The sequence below is a fragment of the Ricinus communis genome, chromosome 2, assembly GCF_019578655.1.
Source record: "Ricinus communis isolate WT05 ecotype wild-type chromosome 2, ASM1957865v1, whole genome shotgun sequence".
Classification (NCBI taxonomy): domain Eukaryota; kingdom Viridiplantae; phylum Streptophyta; class Magnoliopsida; order Malpighiales; family Euphorbiaceae; genus Ricinus; species Ricinus communis.
Window position 1 is genome coordinate 8,778,872 of NC_063257.1, and position 18,591 is coordinate 8,797,462.

The window sequence follows — 18,591 nt, forward strand, 5'->3', positions numbered from 1 at the left end:
CAAATTTATTTTTTAAATAATTTAGTATTTCTGTCAACTCTTCAGGAGTTCCAATGATGTTTAAATCATCAACATACTGCAATTATAGCAAAACCAAAATTTGTTTTCTTAATGAAAACACATAGACAAATTGAATTGTTAATATATCATTCATTCAAAAGATATTTACTTAGGCGATTATACTATATTCATCCAGATTGTTTCAATCCATATAAGGATTTTTGCAGCTTAATTGAATACATTTCTCGTGGTTTTGAGCCACATGCTTCAGATATTTTTAGTCCTTCAAAAACCTTCATATAAATGTCATTATCAAGTGACCCATATAAATAAGTTGTAACGACATCCAAAAGATGCATATGAAGTTGTTCCAAACTTGTTAAGTTAATTAAAAATCTAAATGTAATTGCATCCACTAATGGAGAATAAGTTTTTTCATAATCAATACCATGTCTTTGCAAGAATCCTTGTGTTATAAGTCATGCTTTGTATCTCATAATCTCATTTTTCTTACTGTGTTTACGCACAAAAATCCATCTATAACCTGTTGGCTTAATATCATCAACTATTAAAACAATGGGCTCAAAGACTTAACGTTTTTCTAATGAGTTTAATTCTGCCTGGATTGCATCTTTCCATTTAGGCCAATCATTTTTTTGTCAATATTTAATGATAGACTTAGGTTCAATGTCCTCACTTTCTTTTGTAATGTCAATTGCTACTACATATGTAAATACATTATCGACAACAATTTCACTTGGGTTCCATCTCTTACCTGAAGTGACATAGTTGATTGATATCTAATTATTTTCATCATCTTCAGTCACTTGAACCTCTTCTGAAATTATTTGTTCTTCTATATCTTTTATTATAGATTCTTTAGAAACATCAATTTTGGGATTGTCACTTTGTTTATTTTATTTTCTTTTATTTTTTGGATTTTTATCCTTGGAACAAAGTAGCCTACCACGCTTCTGGCATGTCATGGACTCATTTGCTATAATATTAACATGTTGTCCTATTGAGACATCAATTCTAGCTGGAGCATTTTCAGCTGGTATATAAGATTTAGTAACTCTATTTAGATTACAAAATGTATCTGGCAATTGGTTTGCTATACTTTGCAAATGATGATCCTTTAAGCTTCTAGCTCGCATTGTTTTGAGTAAAGATCAAGATGATTTAATAATGGCTCATTCCAAATAATTTTTTTCTCTAATTGCTTGTTCTCTCCTTCCAACTTAGGAAACAAAGCCTCATTAAAATGATAATAATTAAATCTTGCAGTAAAGACATCCCCTGTTAATGGCTCGAGATATTTAATTATAGATGGAGATTTATATCCAATATATATTCCCAATATCCTCTGAGGTTCCTTTTTATGCGATGTGGGGATCAATTGGGATATAAACAGCACATCCGAAAATTCTCAAATGGAAAATATTTGGCTCTTGGCCAGAAACCAACTGTAATGGTAAAAATTTATGACAACTAGTTGGCCTGATGCGAATAATAGTTGTTGCATGTAAAATTGGAGCTACTTGAGACGTTTAATAAAATATTCTGCTAGACCATTTTAAGTATAAACATGAGCTACTGGATGTTCAACTGTTATTCCAATTGACATGCAATAATCATTAAAGGCCTTCGATGTAAATTCGCCAGCATTATGAAGACGAATTATCTTAATAGCATATTCTGAAAACTGTATTCTTAATTGAATTATTTGAGCAAGTAATTTGACAAATACCAGATTTCGAGTTGATAATAAACATACATATGACCATCTTGTTGATGCATCTATTAACACCATAAAATATTCAAATGGTCCACATAGTGGATAAATTGGTCCACAAATATCACCTTATATACGTTCTAGAAATCTAGGTGATTCATTTTGAATTTTGTTCAATAAAAGCCTAATAATCAGCTTTCCTTGAGAGCAAGTTGAACATAACAATTCATTAAATTGAAGAATCTTCTGGTTCTTCAATCAATTGCCATAACAGCTTTTAATAATTTTTTGCATCATTATTGATCCAGAATGACCTAATCGATTATGTCAAATAAGAAAAATATTTGGATTGATAGGTTTACTACCATATTTGTTTCAATAGTACACATATATGTGTAATATAAGCTAGAAGAGAAAGTAAGTAATTTCTCCAATACACATTTATTTCTTATTGTGAGAGTTCTAACATAGAGATATTCTATATTTTTCACATTTGTAGTTTCAATATAATATCCATTTCAGAGAATATTTTTAAAGCTCGATAAATTTCTGATATTTTGGGGAGATAATTCATTTTTAATAAAAAAATATGTATCTCTAGGTAGTAATATATTTACTCTTCCGGAGCCTTCAATTATTCTTTTACTACTATATATTGTATTGACATAAGTTTCTTTCATTGTTAAGTGAGAAGAATATTTATTATCTCTTAATATGGTGTGCATCGTAGTACTGTTTGCAAGATATAAATCTGAATTATTTGTTCTTAATCCTACTAACGATTGAGTATGATTCATAATATTTTACCTTTTTACATAAGAAAAAATAAATAACATGTCAATTAGTATCAATCTTTTAAAGACTAATATATTTAGTTCTTCATGAACATAAAATATTAATTCCTTAATAAATTGGGATACTAAATTTCAAAATACTTAATTCTTCGGGAACTTATGATCATAATTCTTTAGGAACTTATACTTTTAGTTATTTATTTATTTAATTCTTCAAGAACTAAAACTAATATTAGTCTTTTAGGAACTATAATTCACAATGCAAGTTCTTTAGAAATTAAAATTTATGATACAAGTACTTCAATAATTAAAATTTATAATACAAAGTTCTTTATTAACTAAAATTTATAATATATATCTTTTAGGAACTAAAATCTATAATATAAGTTTTTCAAAAACTATGTATCACTAGTTCTTCAGAAACTAAAATTTATAATACAAGTTCTTTAAGAAACTAAAATTTATAATACAAATTCTTCAAGAACTAAAATTTGTTATATGAGTCATTCAGGATCAAAATTTATAATAAAAATTCTTCAGGCACTATATATAACACTAGTTCTCAAGAAACTAGAAATTAATTAATATTAACTAATATCAAATAATATATCTATAATAAATTAATTAAAATAAGATAGAAATAAAATAAAACCATGGTTCTATAAAGAATGCAGACAAAATTATAATTGCAATATAAATTAATATTTGGTTAAAACAAAGAGATTAGTAGAAATTCAAAAGCCATAAAACCAAAATAAAGAAATATGTGTTATATACTCATTAGGACAACCAAAATGGGTCCTTATGAATTTAGTAATAAATTCAATAAAGATAGCATATAGCTTCATGCAATTTTTTTTAAAATATAAAAAGAATAAAAATAATTTTACTTTAAATTTTATTTTAAGCAATCATGATTACATGTTGTGAAATAAAGAATAAGAAGAAGAATAAAGAGTATTGTAAAATAAAGATTAAATAAAGAGAAAAGGGAGAGTAACATGTATATGTGTATGTATATGTCTTCATTCATTGATTGTAACACTTATTTAAAGGTGTAAAATGTTACAGAAATATAGTTCTGTTTATGCAAGAAAATCTATCTATATATATAAAATAATAGACATCCAACGTAATCCAATATTATCATAACAATTTAGTAAATTGGTAATTTTATTGATAAAAATTTCTTTTATCCCTCGTATTTAGAGTACACTCAAGTTAAATTTTTGAATATTTAGACCAAAGTTTATATTTTTAGAATCGAACTTGACTTATTGTAATAGTTTTAAGTTTGATTTGAAATGTACTTATATTTAATAAATTATAACTCAAATTCAGGCTTAAATTTAGATTAAATTTTAAATTTAAACATCGAATATATAATTATAAATATTTTAATTATAATAAAAAAATTATTCAATTTAGTACATTTCACCTTAATTATATCTTAAAAATAATTAAAAACTCGCTACCTATAAATAAGAAACCGGTTTGATTATATATACATTTGTCTTACTATGGCATTGTATTACCATTTTATTTTTGGTCAATAAGAAAAATACCAGAATTAATGGGACATTTAGCCTAAAACAGTACAAGCTATCATTTTACAGTGATTAAAAGCCCACCTAATAGCCATAAAGGCATTAAAAGTTTAACCAAAACTACTCCTTAATGGGTTTGAAATAGAAATTTTTTTAAGAATATCTTAAAATTAATAAAAAAAATCATTTTTGTTATGTAAATAATTTTTTTAAATACTGTTTTTTTAATTTTTTTAAAATTTATTATTTTTTATTACTTTTCAGTTTTTTTTTGTTATTTTATCTAAAAGTAACTAAAAATGTAAATTTAAAAAATAAAAAATTAATATTTTAACACAGTAAAAATATATAATTTAAATTTAATAAAAAAAAACATAAATATTTCTGATATTTTTTCGTTGAAATAAAAGGCACATGATTCATTAAATGCAAGAGACCCGGCTCAAGCTCGAGTTTATTTGGCCCAAAGGCTTACCAATAAAAGGAAATTACAAATCAATCCTCGATTTATTTTCAACCTTCCAGAAGTCACTACCAGCGCCCCAGTCTCTTTCGCCGCCGGAGACGGCTAACCTCCATTAACCCTCACACAAGATAAAGGTTGAGCAGGGTGCATGCACTAAAGGACTCCAAATATTTTCCCTCTAAATCGATCAAATTTCTCCTCGGAAACCCATATGATAGATTCCAAACTCTCTCATTCAATCGACCACCATTTACAGTCATATCCACCTGAGAGCATGTCATATGATATGAGGAAAAAGAAGATCGATTAAATCCAAAGATGAAACTTGAAGTCTTTTGTGCTTTCCGCTCCTATTTACCAACGCCAGCAACCTTCTCTCCCCTTCATCGACGACCATCAACACATAGCTTCCCACAAGAAATTTGTTGACGAAGAAGCTGCATTTGCTACACAAAAACTTTGCCATTTGAGATCGACACAAAACCACAAACATAACCCATATATTTACGCAAACAAATAGACCAAAAGAGATGCCCAACTGGCTTTAGACTTATTAATACTACTGGAATGGAATGAAGGAAGGTAAAGTTTAAGGGCTTCGGGACAAACTTCCGATGGTTATATTATAGCCACTGAAAGCCACTCCTTAGACAAAAACTCAACTGGTGGGTACTGTGACAGAAGCACGGATGCACAAAATTTATTTAACCAAACAGATTAAACCAAATCGATCAAATCTAATCCAAACTAAAAATCATGGGTTCGACGTGTTATGGATTAGTTTAGTTCTTGAATCAAAGAAAATAAATTTTTTTGATTTGATTATGGTTTAAGAATATAAAAGCAATAAAAATCAAACCCGAACATTAAAAAAATAATTTTTTTATTATTTTTATTATAGTATATAGAGTTAATATACGAAAATATTACTTTAATAATTATTATAAAATCTGAAATTCTTTATATAAAACGAATTCTACCATATTAATTTCATTTTATATATTTATAATTTTCTAGAATTTTTAGTTTATCAAGTTTTTTTATAAAGTAAAAATAATTTTTAATTTAACGTGTAACTATAAATAATTTAACTTCTATGAGATATAAGTTTATTTATAATTTTTGAAAAAAATAATATTATATTAAAGAACAATGGTAGACGGTCTATTATTTTTATTCTATTTTTTATCCATTTAATATGATATCTATTAATTTTATAAAATTATTTTTTAATATTTTAGAATCAAGAAAAAGTTTTATAAAAATAGTGGATACCATGTTAAATAAGTAAAAAATACAATAAAAAATAGTGGGATGTCTCATTTTTCTATTATAAATTTATTAAATAATGCAAACCACCAAATCGATTATTCAGACCGAAATTCAACAGATATAGTTTAAATAAGTTTTATAATTACTTAATTTGGATATGGTTTAAATTATTTATAAACCGATTAAATTGATTTAGTTTAAAAAAATTTCATTAACTGACCAAACCAAAATCGAACCATGAACACCCGTCCAAACCAACGTTTCTTCCTTCAATCTAACAATAACCAGTGTTTTATCAAATCGAAAATTTAGATGGTGGCTTAAAGTGCTATTCCCTTTGTTTTTTGGTATTCTTTTGGCTTAACATTTAAATCTTTCAGGGCTCCATTCAAAGTCTTAGTAGGTTGAATATTATTATTGGGCGATGGAGTATTCTCTCCTCCCACCTCTTTGTTAGCTATCTTCATCTCAATCTCAAGTGTTTCTATTTTCATTTTGGGTTGTGTTTCAGAAGGGCAAGAGAACAAGCCCTTGTGGAGATGGCACTGTGGCTTTAGATGCTACAGCTCCTTTTCCTCTTGTTAGTGTTTGCTAAGTTTATTTGGATTATTTAGGCTTTATTTTATTTTATTTTTATTTATAGGCTTTTCTATAAGGTCTAATTTGATTAGTCTCAGGGTTTATGGGATTTATATACTTTATTTAATTGAATAATATTTCAAGTTAATTGTCAAGGAGAAAAAAAAACATCCTAAAGATATTATTTTCTTAGGATTTAAATATAAATTTTCTTAGGTTATTTTAAAAGATGTTTAATTGAAATTAAGAGTTTAATTTCTTATAGTAATACTTCTACGTGGCAATAAATACGAGTAAGTGTTTGTTTTGTAATTATTTTTATTAGTCAGTTTAATAAAGTTTAATGGAATTAAAATTTCAGCTAAGAAGTTCCTAATCTATAATCATCAAAAGAGAAAAGTTGCTAATCTATAAAATTTCTTAGTTAACAAATAATATCTAATTATTAATGGGCTTAATTAGTAAAGGACTATGTTGGAAAAGAAAGAAACTCAGAAACTCAGAAGGACTCACAGGCTGCACAAGCTAGGTTGTTTGTGCAGACCTATCATCACAGTCCTCAGGGTTAAAAAGGAGCAACATTTCCAGCTTTGCAGGAAAGGTCACTTCGACCCATACCCATAACAGAAAGAGTTGTTAGGCAACCGTTGGAGTAGTTTTTACAATACAACAAATCTTGTATATATATCAAACAGCTTCATGTAAAGAACTCAGAATTTTATCATATATCCAAATTACACAACATTCTTCATTGTTCCATTTTTCACATGGTATCAAAGCTGGTTTAACCAGTGCTCATCACTTACCTAAAATTCCCTTCTCAATCAGCCATGTCTCAAAATGACAGGTTAACCAACATCATACTCAAAGGAAACTCAAATTATTTCGAATGATAAAAAACAGTGTTTATTGCCCTCAGTGGCAGAAAAAAAACTGGGGTATATCACAGGGACAAAGAAAAGGCCGAAGCCTCAAAGATCAGAAGCACCAACAGAAGAAGAAATCGAAAAATTAGAGGAGTGGCAGACATCTGACCACTTGGTCATGTCAATGCTCACAAACATTATGGAACCTCAAATTTCTCGTCTCTGCATCTTAATAGAATCATCAAAAATAATTTGGGATAAAATGCAGAGCCTTTATGGTCATCAACACAACTTCGCTCACATATTCAGATTAAAACAAGAGTTATCCCAAATCAATCAGGGAACAAAAAGCTCAACTCAATACGCAACAGAGATACTTACAAGGTGGGAAGAGTTACAGAATTACCTTCCGCCTTCAAACGACCCAAATGAAATACAAAAAAGACCAGAACAGGATCTTGTGTACACTTACCTTAGAGGTCTGAACTCAAGCTATGAAAGCTTGAGATCACAGATCCTCCTTGCAACGGACCTTCCGAAGATCGATGAGGTAATTGCTAGTGTCCAACGTGAAGAAACACGAAGAAATACCATGAACCCTCCTTTGAATCTCAGTGACAATCACGCCTACGCCTCCTGAAGAGACTTGTCCAGACAACGAGGAGGACCTGGCATCATCGCTCGGTGTGACCACTGCCAAAGGCAGGGTCACTCCCGCGATGGATGCTGGTTTCTCTACCCGCACATGAGACCAGCTTGGAGGGGAGGAGAAGGCATCGACGCGGGCAACTTAAGGCGAGGGGGGAGAGAAGAAAAGAGAGGAGGAACCCGAAGCTTTCATGCTGAAAGTGAGAGCCAAAACAATGAGAGGCTAGGGTTAAGAAAAGAGGGAAAAGAAAAAATTTATATGGAGTCCGAATGGCTCTCCACTCGACCCAACCCGACCCAGCGGCATGATGATCCGACCCGGATGGAGACCGGCCCGACTGGCTTCCAAGCCCACTCCACTAGGTCCGGCCTATCTCAGTTGGGACAACAAATGGGCCGACAGCCCAAAGAAGTCAGCCCATCCAATGCCTCAAGCCCGCAGCTCAACCAAGCCCACCTAACAGAAATTCTAGCCCAACTTCAGGCCTTGGTTCTGCAACCCTATGGGTTTGGGTCCTCCCAGCTTGATGGGACAGGTTCGGTTCAAACCATTTTAAATTCAGTTCAAAAAAATATTAATTCTTGTCATCAAGCCTGGATTATTGACTCTGGAGCAACATATCATATGACTTGGGATTCCACAAAATTACACAACATTAATTCTCTCGGGGAATCCCCGACGTGATTGCCAATGGAAATAAAGTCAAAATCCAAGGATATGGCACCACAAAATTATTTCACTCCAATATTCATGATATTTTATTTTTACCTGATTTTAAATCTAATCTCTTATCTGTTGGCAAAATTACTCGTGACTTAAACTATAATGTTATTTTCTCACCATCTTCGGTCATTTTTCAGGATCGAATCTCCGGGAAGACGATTGGTGAAGGTCAATTAGCCAATGGTCTTTACTATCTGCATAACCCCCCCAAGGCCTATTTTGTGTCCGCTAATTCTTTCCAAGCTATGTTAATGCACCAAAGATTTGGGCATCCTTCTGACATTGTTTTAAATAAATTACTTTGTTCAAGTTTCAATTCTAGCAATTGCGATGTATGTAAATTTTCAAAACATACGCGCCTACCTTTTTCCTTGTCATCAAGCGTGTCTGAACACGCATTTGATTTAATTCATTCGGATGTTTGGGGACTTGCTCCCGTTACTGCCTATAATCATTTTCGCTATTTTGTCACCTTTATTGATGATTACTCTCATACCACCTGGATATATTTATTAAAAGGCAAAAATGAAGTTTTCTCTCGTTTTCAATATTTTTTCAATTTCATCAAAAATCAATATAATGCTCAATTAAAAATTTTCTGCTCCGATAATGGTACGGAGTACGTAAATCAAAATTTTTCCACCTTTTTTAAACATCATGGCATCATACATCAAATCACTTGTGTTAACACACCCGAGCAAAATGGCATTTCTGAACGTAAAAATAGACATCTTCTCAATGTCACTCGTACTCTCATTTTTCAGAATAACGTCCCTTCTGCTTTTTGGTCGGATGCCCTCTTAACTGCCGCTTATCTCATAAATCGTTTATCCTCTGTCATACTAAAAAATATGAGCCCCCTAGAGATTTTCAAAGGCCGAAAAATAGACTTTGGCCACCTTAGGGTATTTGGCTGTACCTGCTATGTGCATGTCAAACGCCAACATAAACTCGATAAAAGTTCTGTCAAAACTCTCTTCTTAGGATATTCCTCCATTCAAAAAGGGTACAAATGTTATGACCCCTTGACTCACAAAACCTATGTTTCTCGTGACGTCACCTTTGTCGAGACTAATCCCTACTTCACTAGTCCTATCAGTGTTGACTTCCCTCACGAACCCTATCAGTCTTTATTTCCGCTTAACTCTGATTTACCTCTTAGCAGCTCTGATCAAGATCATCGCCTGTGGGGAGTCCCTTCCCAAGGTCGCCTTCAGGGGGAGAAACTCAACCTCAAGAAGACGAAGAAATTTCCTTGAGAAGATCCACTCGTCAATCCAGACCGCCTGTAAAATTTAGAGACTATGTGTCTCATACGGTAACATATCCAATCCAGAACTTCATTTGCTATAATGTCTTATCTAACTAATATCGCAACTATCTTTGCCAGATTTCAAACCACACTGAACCCACTAACTTCTACGAAGCCAACATCGACCTTAAATGGTGTAAGGCTATGGAAGAAGAACTCCTTGCCTTAGAAAAAAATTATACCTGGAGTATTGTTCCTCTTCCTCACAATAAAAAACCCGTAGGATGCAAATGGATATACAAGATCAAGTACAATAGTGATGGAACCATTGAGCGATACAAGGCCAGACTTGTAGCTCGAGGCTTCACTCAAACCTATGGAGTGGACTATCAAGAGACATTTGCCTCAGTGGCCAAAATGAATACAGTAAGAATCCTTCTCTCAATAGCAATCAATTATGGATGGAATATATTCCAAATGGATGTCAAGAACGCCTTCTTACAAGGCAACTTAGATGAGGAAGTTTACATGAGTCTTCCTCCTGGACACAAGTCAACCTTAGATACTACCCGGGTATGTAAGCTAAAGAAGGCTATCTATGGCATAAAACAGTCCCCGAGAGTATGGTATGCCAAACTCAGTCATTTTCTATTAAGCATTAACTTCAGTAAGTGTGAATCTGATTCTTCCATGTTTGTGAAAAACACTCACAATCACATTATTGTTATTTTGGTGTATGTTGATGATATCATAATAACAGGGAATGATAATCAAGGGATAGAAAATGTCAAACAAAGTCTAAAAAAGGAATTCGACATCAAAGATCTTGGTCAACTGTCATACTTCTTAGGCATAGAAATGGCAAAATCTAGCAAAGGCTTATTCCTATCTCAAAGGAAATATACCCTTGATCTTTTGAAAGAAACTGGAAAAATAGGTGCTAAACCTGCTACCACCCCTATGGAAACTAAAATTAAACTTAATTTAGAAAATGGAGAACCCTTAACAAACATAGGGCATTATCAGCGCTTAGTAGGAAAACTTATTTATCTTACTGTCACTAGGCCTGACATTTCTTTTGCAGTTAGTATGGTGAGCCAATTCATGCATGCTCCTCGCACCAGCCACCTAGAAGCTATAGATCAGATTCTCAGATATCTCAAAGGAACTCCCGGGCAAGGAATCTGGATGAAGAAGAACAATACTTCTAATATAGTTGGTTTCTCTGATGTAGATTGGGCCGGAAGCTGTGACAGGAAGTCCACAACAGGGTACTGTGTCTTTGTAGGAGGTAACTTGGTAACTTGAAAAAGTAAAAAATAAAGCGTAATGGCCAGATCAAGCGCTGAAGCTGAATATCGTGCAATGGCATATACTGCAAGCGAACTTATTTGGATCAAACAAGTCCTTAGAGATATGAAAATTGAAAGTAAAGAACCAATGCAAATGCACTGCGATAACCAAGATGCTCGACACATAGCATCAGATCCAGTATTCCACGAACGTACTAAACATATTGAAGTTGACTGTCACTTCATCAGGAAAAAGGTTCAAAAAGGAGAAATTGAGACTCCTTATGTCATAAGTCAAGATCAACTGGCAGACATATTCACTAAGGCTCTCGACAAGCAAGATCATCATTCAATCCTCAACAAGATGGGTTCAATCAACTTATTCGAACCCACCTTGAGGAGGAGTGTTGGAAAAGAAAGAAACTTAGAAACTCAAAAGGACTCAGAGGCTGCACAAGCTAGGTTGCTTGTGCATACCTATCATCACAGTCCTCAGGGTAAAAAAGGAGCAACCTTTCCAACTTTGCAGGAAAGGTCACTTCGACCCATACCCATAACAGAAAGAGCTGTTAGGCAACCGTTGGAGTAGTTTTCACAATACAACAAATTTTGTATATATATCAAACAGCTTCATGTAAAGAACTCAGAATTTTATCATATATCCAAATTACACAACATTCTTCATTGTTCCATTTTTCACAGACTATTTTAACTAACTGACACAAGAAATAATTTAAAAACAAGACAATTTTAGAAATTCAATTAGGCAGCTAGATGGGTTTAGTATTTTCTATTCAAAATATGATTTTATAATATAGTTTTTCTTATTTTATCTCGATTAGGAATTTAATATGGTCGTTTTCCGTATTTATTTAGAATTCTTGAATAAGTCTTTTGTACGAATGAATTAAATCAATTCTTGAGTAGGATTAGGATTTAATATAGCTATTATAAATAGATGATTTCAAACTCAATTGAAGGTGTTTTTGTAGCTAGTCATGGCAGGTTTGGCACTAGAAGGATCACAATTTGACGCCAGGCAGTATGACGCCAAAATGAGTGAATTGAGTTCCCTTTTTCTTTTTAATTTTTTCTAACATTCAGATAGATATGTATGGCAGAGATTCTTTTGACAGTATTGTAATTGCTAATTTATATCTGATACTTGACGACTCTGCAGGCTCTCAAATGACGCACAAGAATTCTTCACCTCAAGTGATGAGGTGTATGACAGTTTTGATGCAATGGGATTGCAAGAGAACCTTCTGAGGGGCATCTATGCTTATGGTAATTTCATTGGCATATGATTCTGTTGATTTCTTGTCTTTTAACGTTCTTGAAGATTTTGAGAAGCCACAGTTACACACTTTGTCAAACTTCTTGCTGAACCCTGTCTTGTCTTAAATGTCTTTCTTTAAGGTTTTGAGAAGCCTTCTGCAATCCAGCAAAGAGGAATTGTTCCATTCTGCAAGGGTCTTGATGTAATTCAGCAGGCGCAGTCAGGAACTGGAAAAACAGCAACTTTCTGCTCTGGCGTTCTCCAACAACTTGATTATGGTCTAGTCCAATGTCAGGCATTGGTCTTGGCTCCGACTAGAGAATTGGCGCAGCAGATTGACATGGTTCTGCGGGCCCTTGGTGATTATCTAGATGTTAAGGTCCATGCTTGTGTAGGTGGCACAAGTGTTCGCGAGGATCAACGGATTCTTCGAGCTGGCGTTCATGTTGTTGTGGGAACTCCTGGTCGTGTGTTTGACATGCTGAGAAGGCAGTCACTTCCCGCAGATTACATCAAGATGTTCGTATTGGATGAGGCTGATGAAATGCTTTCACGTGGTTTCAAGGATCAGGTTTGTAATCTGCATTTTAGCCTCATTCCCCGATCAAGTTTTAGGCACTCCTGATCACGGCATCATCTTCTTTTTGGCTGTTTCTAATTGTATTTAATAATATGATTTTTCTTTCTTCTTCTTCTGGCTGTCAGATCTACGACATTTTCCAGTTTCTGCCAGCAAAAGTTCAGGTTGGTGTGTTCTCTGCCACCATGCCACCAGAAGCTCTGGATATCACAAGGAAGTTCATGAACAAGCCTGTCAGGATCTTGGTCAAGCGTGACGAGCTTACCCTTGAGGGTATAAAGCAGTATTATGTCTACGTTGACAAGGACGAATGGAAACTTGAAACACTCTGCGATCTCTACGAGACACTACCCATCGCTCAGAGTGTCATTTTTGTCAACACGAGGCGCAAGGTTGATTGGCTCACTGACAAAATGCGAAGCCGTGATCACACAGTCTCAGCAACACATGGGGATATGGATCAGAACGCTAGCGATGTTATTATGAGGGAATTTCGTTCCGGTTCTTCTCGTGTTCTCATCGCCACTGATCTCTTGGCTCGTGGCATTGATGTGCAGCAAGTCTCTCTTGTCATAAACTATGATCTGACGACTCAACCTGAGAACTATCTTCATCGCATTGGTAGAGGTGGCAGGTTCGGAAGAAAAGGCGTTGCCATCAATTTTGCGACTAAGGAAGATGATAGAATGCTGTTTGAGATTCAGAAGTTCTATAATATGGTCATCCAGGAGCTGCCAGCAAACGTTGCTGATCTCCAGTTATGAGAAGTTTTTGGTGCTTGTTGAAATGGGGTTTTATATTTGACCATAAATGTGAGAGATTTATTTTCTATTTCTGTTTTTAGTAGTGGTTTTAAGTGTAAAGGTATTCCTAGAATTCATCTCTTTCAATTTGAAAGAATCATGAATCATTTCAGAACTTGCATGTTTTTTCACATAATTTTATTCCAACCAATTCCTTAATCTTCTCATTTCATCTCTAATATGTTTTAGAACAATGCAGCAAACAGGGTAGAAAATCAAACGAACAGAACAGGGAACAAAAACAATGAAAGCAACGAGTGACCCTGAAAACCAAAGAGTGGATTCAAATATTCAGACTCAGTTCTTGATCTGTTGAGAGGGTCCATCCATAAATGCCTAAAAGCTTCACAAGAAAATTGGGAACTGACACAAAAAATTTGTCCGTTCAACCAATAAGAACAGAAGCCAGATTCTGCATGATTCAATGTTTGTCTTATCCGATAATTGCTCAGATAATGGTGCAGTTTCCCATCACCAGGCCCAAATTTCAGCTCCCTGAAAAAGACTAAATTGTGCATGACATCCAGAGCATTAATCAAAGACATCAAAGTCTGTTTTTATTGGCATTTCCTTGAGCAATGGTATTTTTGAAGCAAATGGTTGTAACTGATCAATTACAGGACATGTAAGAACTGGAAAGATGGTAGATGAAATCGAATCATGGGTATCAGGAAGGAAATTAGTGCACTGTTCTCTGATAAAAGTAAAATGATGTACAACATAAAATTGTTCATAGGCAGGCTACATATTTATAGTTTTAATATAATTAAAACTTTTGATAAAGCATATAAACAAAATCCAAGATCCTGTGGAAGGACACTATGGATAAACATATATTTAGTGAGTAAAACACTATTTTTCATCTAACTACCTGTGGAAAAATATATACAATATAGATTTTATTAAGTCAAAAATAATGAAATTGAAATAAATCTGAGAGAAATTAGAATATTTAAAACATAGTTCAAAAAAGTATTCTTAATTGGCGGGTATCTGTCCGCTGCCTTCTACAGGTTAGTTCAACTTTTAACTGCCAAAAAAATCTAAGCCTTCCATTTCTTATCGCATTTGTTCTCTATATACGGCTACAGCATTTAAAACAGAAAACAAAAATTTTCACTACATGGATTCAACTCTGACCCGAATTGCAGCTCCACTTTCGCTTAAACAAAGCATCCGCTTCAGCAATTATCGAAATTTCCATTCTCTCCCCTCCCGAGAACTCTCTGTTCAGAGACTGTTTTCTTCCAATCCAAACCTGGAAACAAGCAGCAGCAACAGAAGAGCTCCTGGAAATGACACCGTCTTCGACGAGTCCACTTTTGAAGCAGAGAGGCTACGACTCGATGCCAAGGCGCGAGAATCCATGGCGGAGACTTCTAAATTAGAAATGCAACTTGATCCGAAAGCTTGGAAATGGGTCATCCGAAAGAGAATTTGGGATTTCATGGAGGCCCGAAATATAGCCCAGAACCCGCGACCTGTTCACCACCGTATCCCCAATTTTATTGGCGCCTCAGCTGCTGCTCAAAATGTAGAGTAATATATCTGCATCTTGCTCCTTAACTATGTCTTCTCATATTTAAATCTGCAGTATTAAATTTAACAGTTGATTGTTATTTTTTCTTTTTTAATGCTTGTTTTAACTCAAATATGTGAATGTAATTAGTTGGGTTATGGCAGATGGCCGGGTTAGAAGTATTTCATGATGCGGGTTGTGTGAAGGTAAACCCGGATTCTCCTCAAAAGCAAGTCAGGTTCCTCACTCTCTCTGGTTAGTTGTTTTAATTTCTTTTTGTGTTCATTGTCTTAAAGATCATTTGCTTTGTTCGGTTTAGTTTGTTTTTATTTTTTCTCATTTCTTGATGAAGAAAAAACTTTTTATTTTCCTTGTGAATGCTAAGGTGGAAAGGAGCTGTTGACTCCCCAACCTCGTTTGAGAACAGGGTTTTTCTCTGTACTTGAATCTGATATGTTGGCCCCTAATACCATTCTTGAAGCATGCACCTCAGTTGGGGTTGCTAAGTATGGTAGGCCTATTGGATTGGATGAAAAGATTAAGGTTGATCTAATTGTCATCGGTTCAGTTGCTGTTGACCCAAAGACTGGTGCTAGACTTGGTAAGGGAGAGGTACCCACATGTTCCATCTTGCTAATTCATTCGAAAGTTTTAACTATGCTCATGGTTTGTGGGCGCCAAATAGGAAAGTTTGTTGCTTTATTGATAAAGATTGCTATCACAAAGCTTACCCAAAATTATTGCTTTTGCACCTATAATTCCTTTCAGTTTTAATGAAGTCGCTTTTATTAACCGTTGGATTATCAAATGCATCATGATTCCGTGTTTAATTTTGGTCAAGATTTGAAACTGCTTTAGAATGGTAAAATACATACTGCCTTTGAAGAGAAGATTCTATGACGTTGCTGAAAAAGGATTTGGGGTGCAGGGGTTTGCAGAACTTGAATATGGAATGCTGCGTTATATGGGAGCCATTGACGACTCAACACCAGTCGTCACCTCTGGTAGGTGCAATAGTTATTCTGGATCCTGCTTCCTACCTTTCCATCATAATGTTACAACTAGATTTCATATCGCAATTATGTTGAGCATTCTTAATTAAGTCCCTACTTCTCTTTTCTGGTAATTTGTATAGACAGAAGTTGAATGGTTATATCCCATACCACATGTAATGCATACCCATCAGAGCACCAACAGTTCTATTTAATGTTAATTAACATTGAACTACCTTATATTAACTTAGTTTCTCCTTGTGTCCATCTCTCTGTTTTAATTGCTCTTGCAGTGCATGATTGCCAATTGACAGATGATATTCCAGTTGAGAAATTGCTGATCCATGATGTTCCTGTTGACATCATATGCACCCCCACCCAAGTCATCTTCACCAACACAACCATCCCCAAGCCTCAAGGTTTGTGGAGCAGTGAAAGTTAGTAGTGCAAAGTCTTTAATTCTGACCATCATAACCTCTTTTTGTTAGGGTGTATGTCTTGATGAATGTGGTTTTTGATAAATGCGGTCCTGATAAATGTGAATCTATCTTGTGAAAGGCATTTGCTGTAGTGGCCAGGTAATGTTACCATGCATATCCTAGGATGAAGCCTTTTTATACAGACAAGACAGATTGCCTGAGCTTCATAGTCTGCAGAAGTGTCTATTTCTGTCTTGACCATTTTTCCTTGCATACATAAGTAACATGGGATTCTCTTGGATTGTAGGGATCTATTGGGACAAATTATCACCTGAGAAGCTTGGCCAAATTCGGATACTGAGGGAACTTAAGAGAAGAATTGAATTGGAGACGGGGCAGAAACTTCCAACTGGACCGTCCGAGAAACTGCCCCCTACAGCTCAACGGAGAAAGAAATGAGTTTTATATATGCACCATAATGCAAGTATAGGTTGTGTTACCTTGGTATGTGGATTAAGATGATCCGAGACATTTGCTTATGCAAATGTATACATACGTGGTTTCGGGAAATGGAAATGGTTTATTATTTAATGGTCTATTTTTGACATTATTAAAGACAATTTCAATAATGTCATTGGGGAAGCAGCACCAGATTCAAGTTTTTTTTGGACATGATAGACTATCAACCAAGAGCTGGAATAGCTCAGTTGGTTAGAGCGTCTGGCTGTTAACCACAAGGTCGAAGGTCCAAGCCCTTCTTCTAGTGCATTTACTTTTTCATTATTTTTACATGCTTTTTTACCATATATACAAATCAATTTGTTTTTTTAAGAATTGTAATATATATATATATATATATATATATATATAATTACTAATTTGTTAAGCAGTTTAAAGTATATAATATTATAAGACTCTTTCTTTTTATATAAATGTAAGTGTGCTTATTTTGATTTGAAAAGATAAAATATTAAAAAATAGGACTAGATTCATTGAATAAGAATTTCAGATAAACTCTTTTATGGCATTAAGTAAAAGATACTTTTTTCAAATATTACATATATAATATGTAGTATTGCCTTATTCATAAATTAACTATCACAAGCTTCCTGGACTGAAATTTTTACTAATTAATTAGTTTAATGCATGATATTGCAGCTTATCTTTTTTATTAAGTTTCATGGGTTTTCTTTTATAAAAAAGCTTCATGGAGTATTGAACCATTTTTATTAATTAAATAGTTTAATATATGAGATTATAAGCTTTTAAGAATAAATATTATGACCTCGAGGATAAATTCTTATAGTTTATATATATATATTCTATTATTAATTTTAAACATATATAATCGTAGTTCACATAAATATTTCATGAAAATTATTATCTAAGTTTAATGTATATTTCCACCTATATATTAAACCGATAGATGATTGACATATATTCATTAGTTTTAAGTGATGAATATGTCAATTCTCCAAGGCCAAAGTGTAAAACACTCATACATATATGGTACTTTTTTATTAGTTGTAGTATATCAAACATAGATAAGAAATTTCAAATATTACAATGCATTCGATTAATATAAAAATTTAATTCTAGAAAAAATATTATTAAATTATTTTATGGTTTAATATATTTTTATAGTAGGTTTTGTGGTTTGTTTTTTGTCGCTTTAATATTTTATGAATATAATTATTAATAAATAAATGTCAAATTACACAACACCGTTAAAAGATTTTGACATGGCATGCAATAGCCATTGTTCTTTTAACTGTTATATTAGCACTTGTTAACAGTATTGTGCAATTTAGCCGTTATTTATTA

The 18,591-nt window shown here is 33.5% G+C and overlaps 2 protein-coding genes and 1 non-coding gene across 10 annotated transcripts; all 3 read left to right on the plus strand.

Moving 5' to 3' along the window:
• Window positions 1-12,167: 12,167 nt before the first annotated feature.
• Window positions 12,168-13,909, plus strand: LOC8283173 (eukaryotic initiation factor 4A-14). Of its 7 annotated transcripts, XM_048371102.1 has the most exons (5): window positions 12,174-12,234; window positions 12,284-12,310; window positions 12,376-12,462; window positions 12,595-13,025; window positions 13,160-13,909. In XM_048371102.1, the coding sequence occupies exons 1-5, from the start codon at window positions 12,174-12,176 to the stop codon at window positions 13,796-13,798; spliced, it is 1,245 nt and encodes a 414-aa protein (XP_048227059.1). In that variant the 3' UTR covers window positions 13,799-13,909. The 7 variants fall into 7 exon arrangements, with proteins under 7 accessions (XP_048227061.1, XP_048227059.1, XP_048227056.1 ...); XM_048371104.1 differs by lacking the exon at window positions 12,284-12,310 and having other exon boundaries at window positions 12,168-12,243; XM_048371099.1 differs by lacking the exon at window positions 12,284-12,310 and having other exon boundaries at window positions 12,174-12,247; window positions 12,359-12,462.
• A 962-nt stretch (window positions 13,910-14,871) lies between these two features.
• LOC8283174 (5-formyltetrahydrofolate cyclo-ligase-like protein COG0212) lies at window positions 14,872-17,365 on the plus strand. Of its 2 annotated transcripts, none has more exons than XM_048371504.1 (6): window positions 14,872-15,371; window positions 15,521-15,611; window positions 15,742-15,968; window positions 16,285-16,360; window positions 16,642-16,785; window positions 17,075-17,365. In XM_048371504.1, exons 1-6 carry the CDS (start codon window positions 14,961-14,963, stop codon window positions 17,224-17,226), a joined length of 1,101 nt encoding a protein of 366 aa, XP_048227461.1. In that variant the 5' UTR covers window positions 14,872-14,960; the 3' UTR covers window positions 17,227-17,365. The 2 variants fall into 2 exon arrangements, with proteins under 2 accessions (XP_048227461.1, XP_002524307.1); XM_002524261.4 differs by having other exon boundaries at window positions 14,881-15,371; window positions 16,642-16,767.
• Window positions 17,366-17,459: 94 nt separating this feature from the next.
• On the plus strand, window positions 17,460-17,533 carry TRNAN-GUU. Its single transcript has one exon. It is a non-coding gene; the product is annotated as a tRNA-Asn (tRNA).
• Window positions 17,534-18,591: the final 1,058 nt, after the last annotated feature.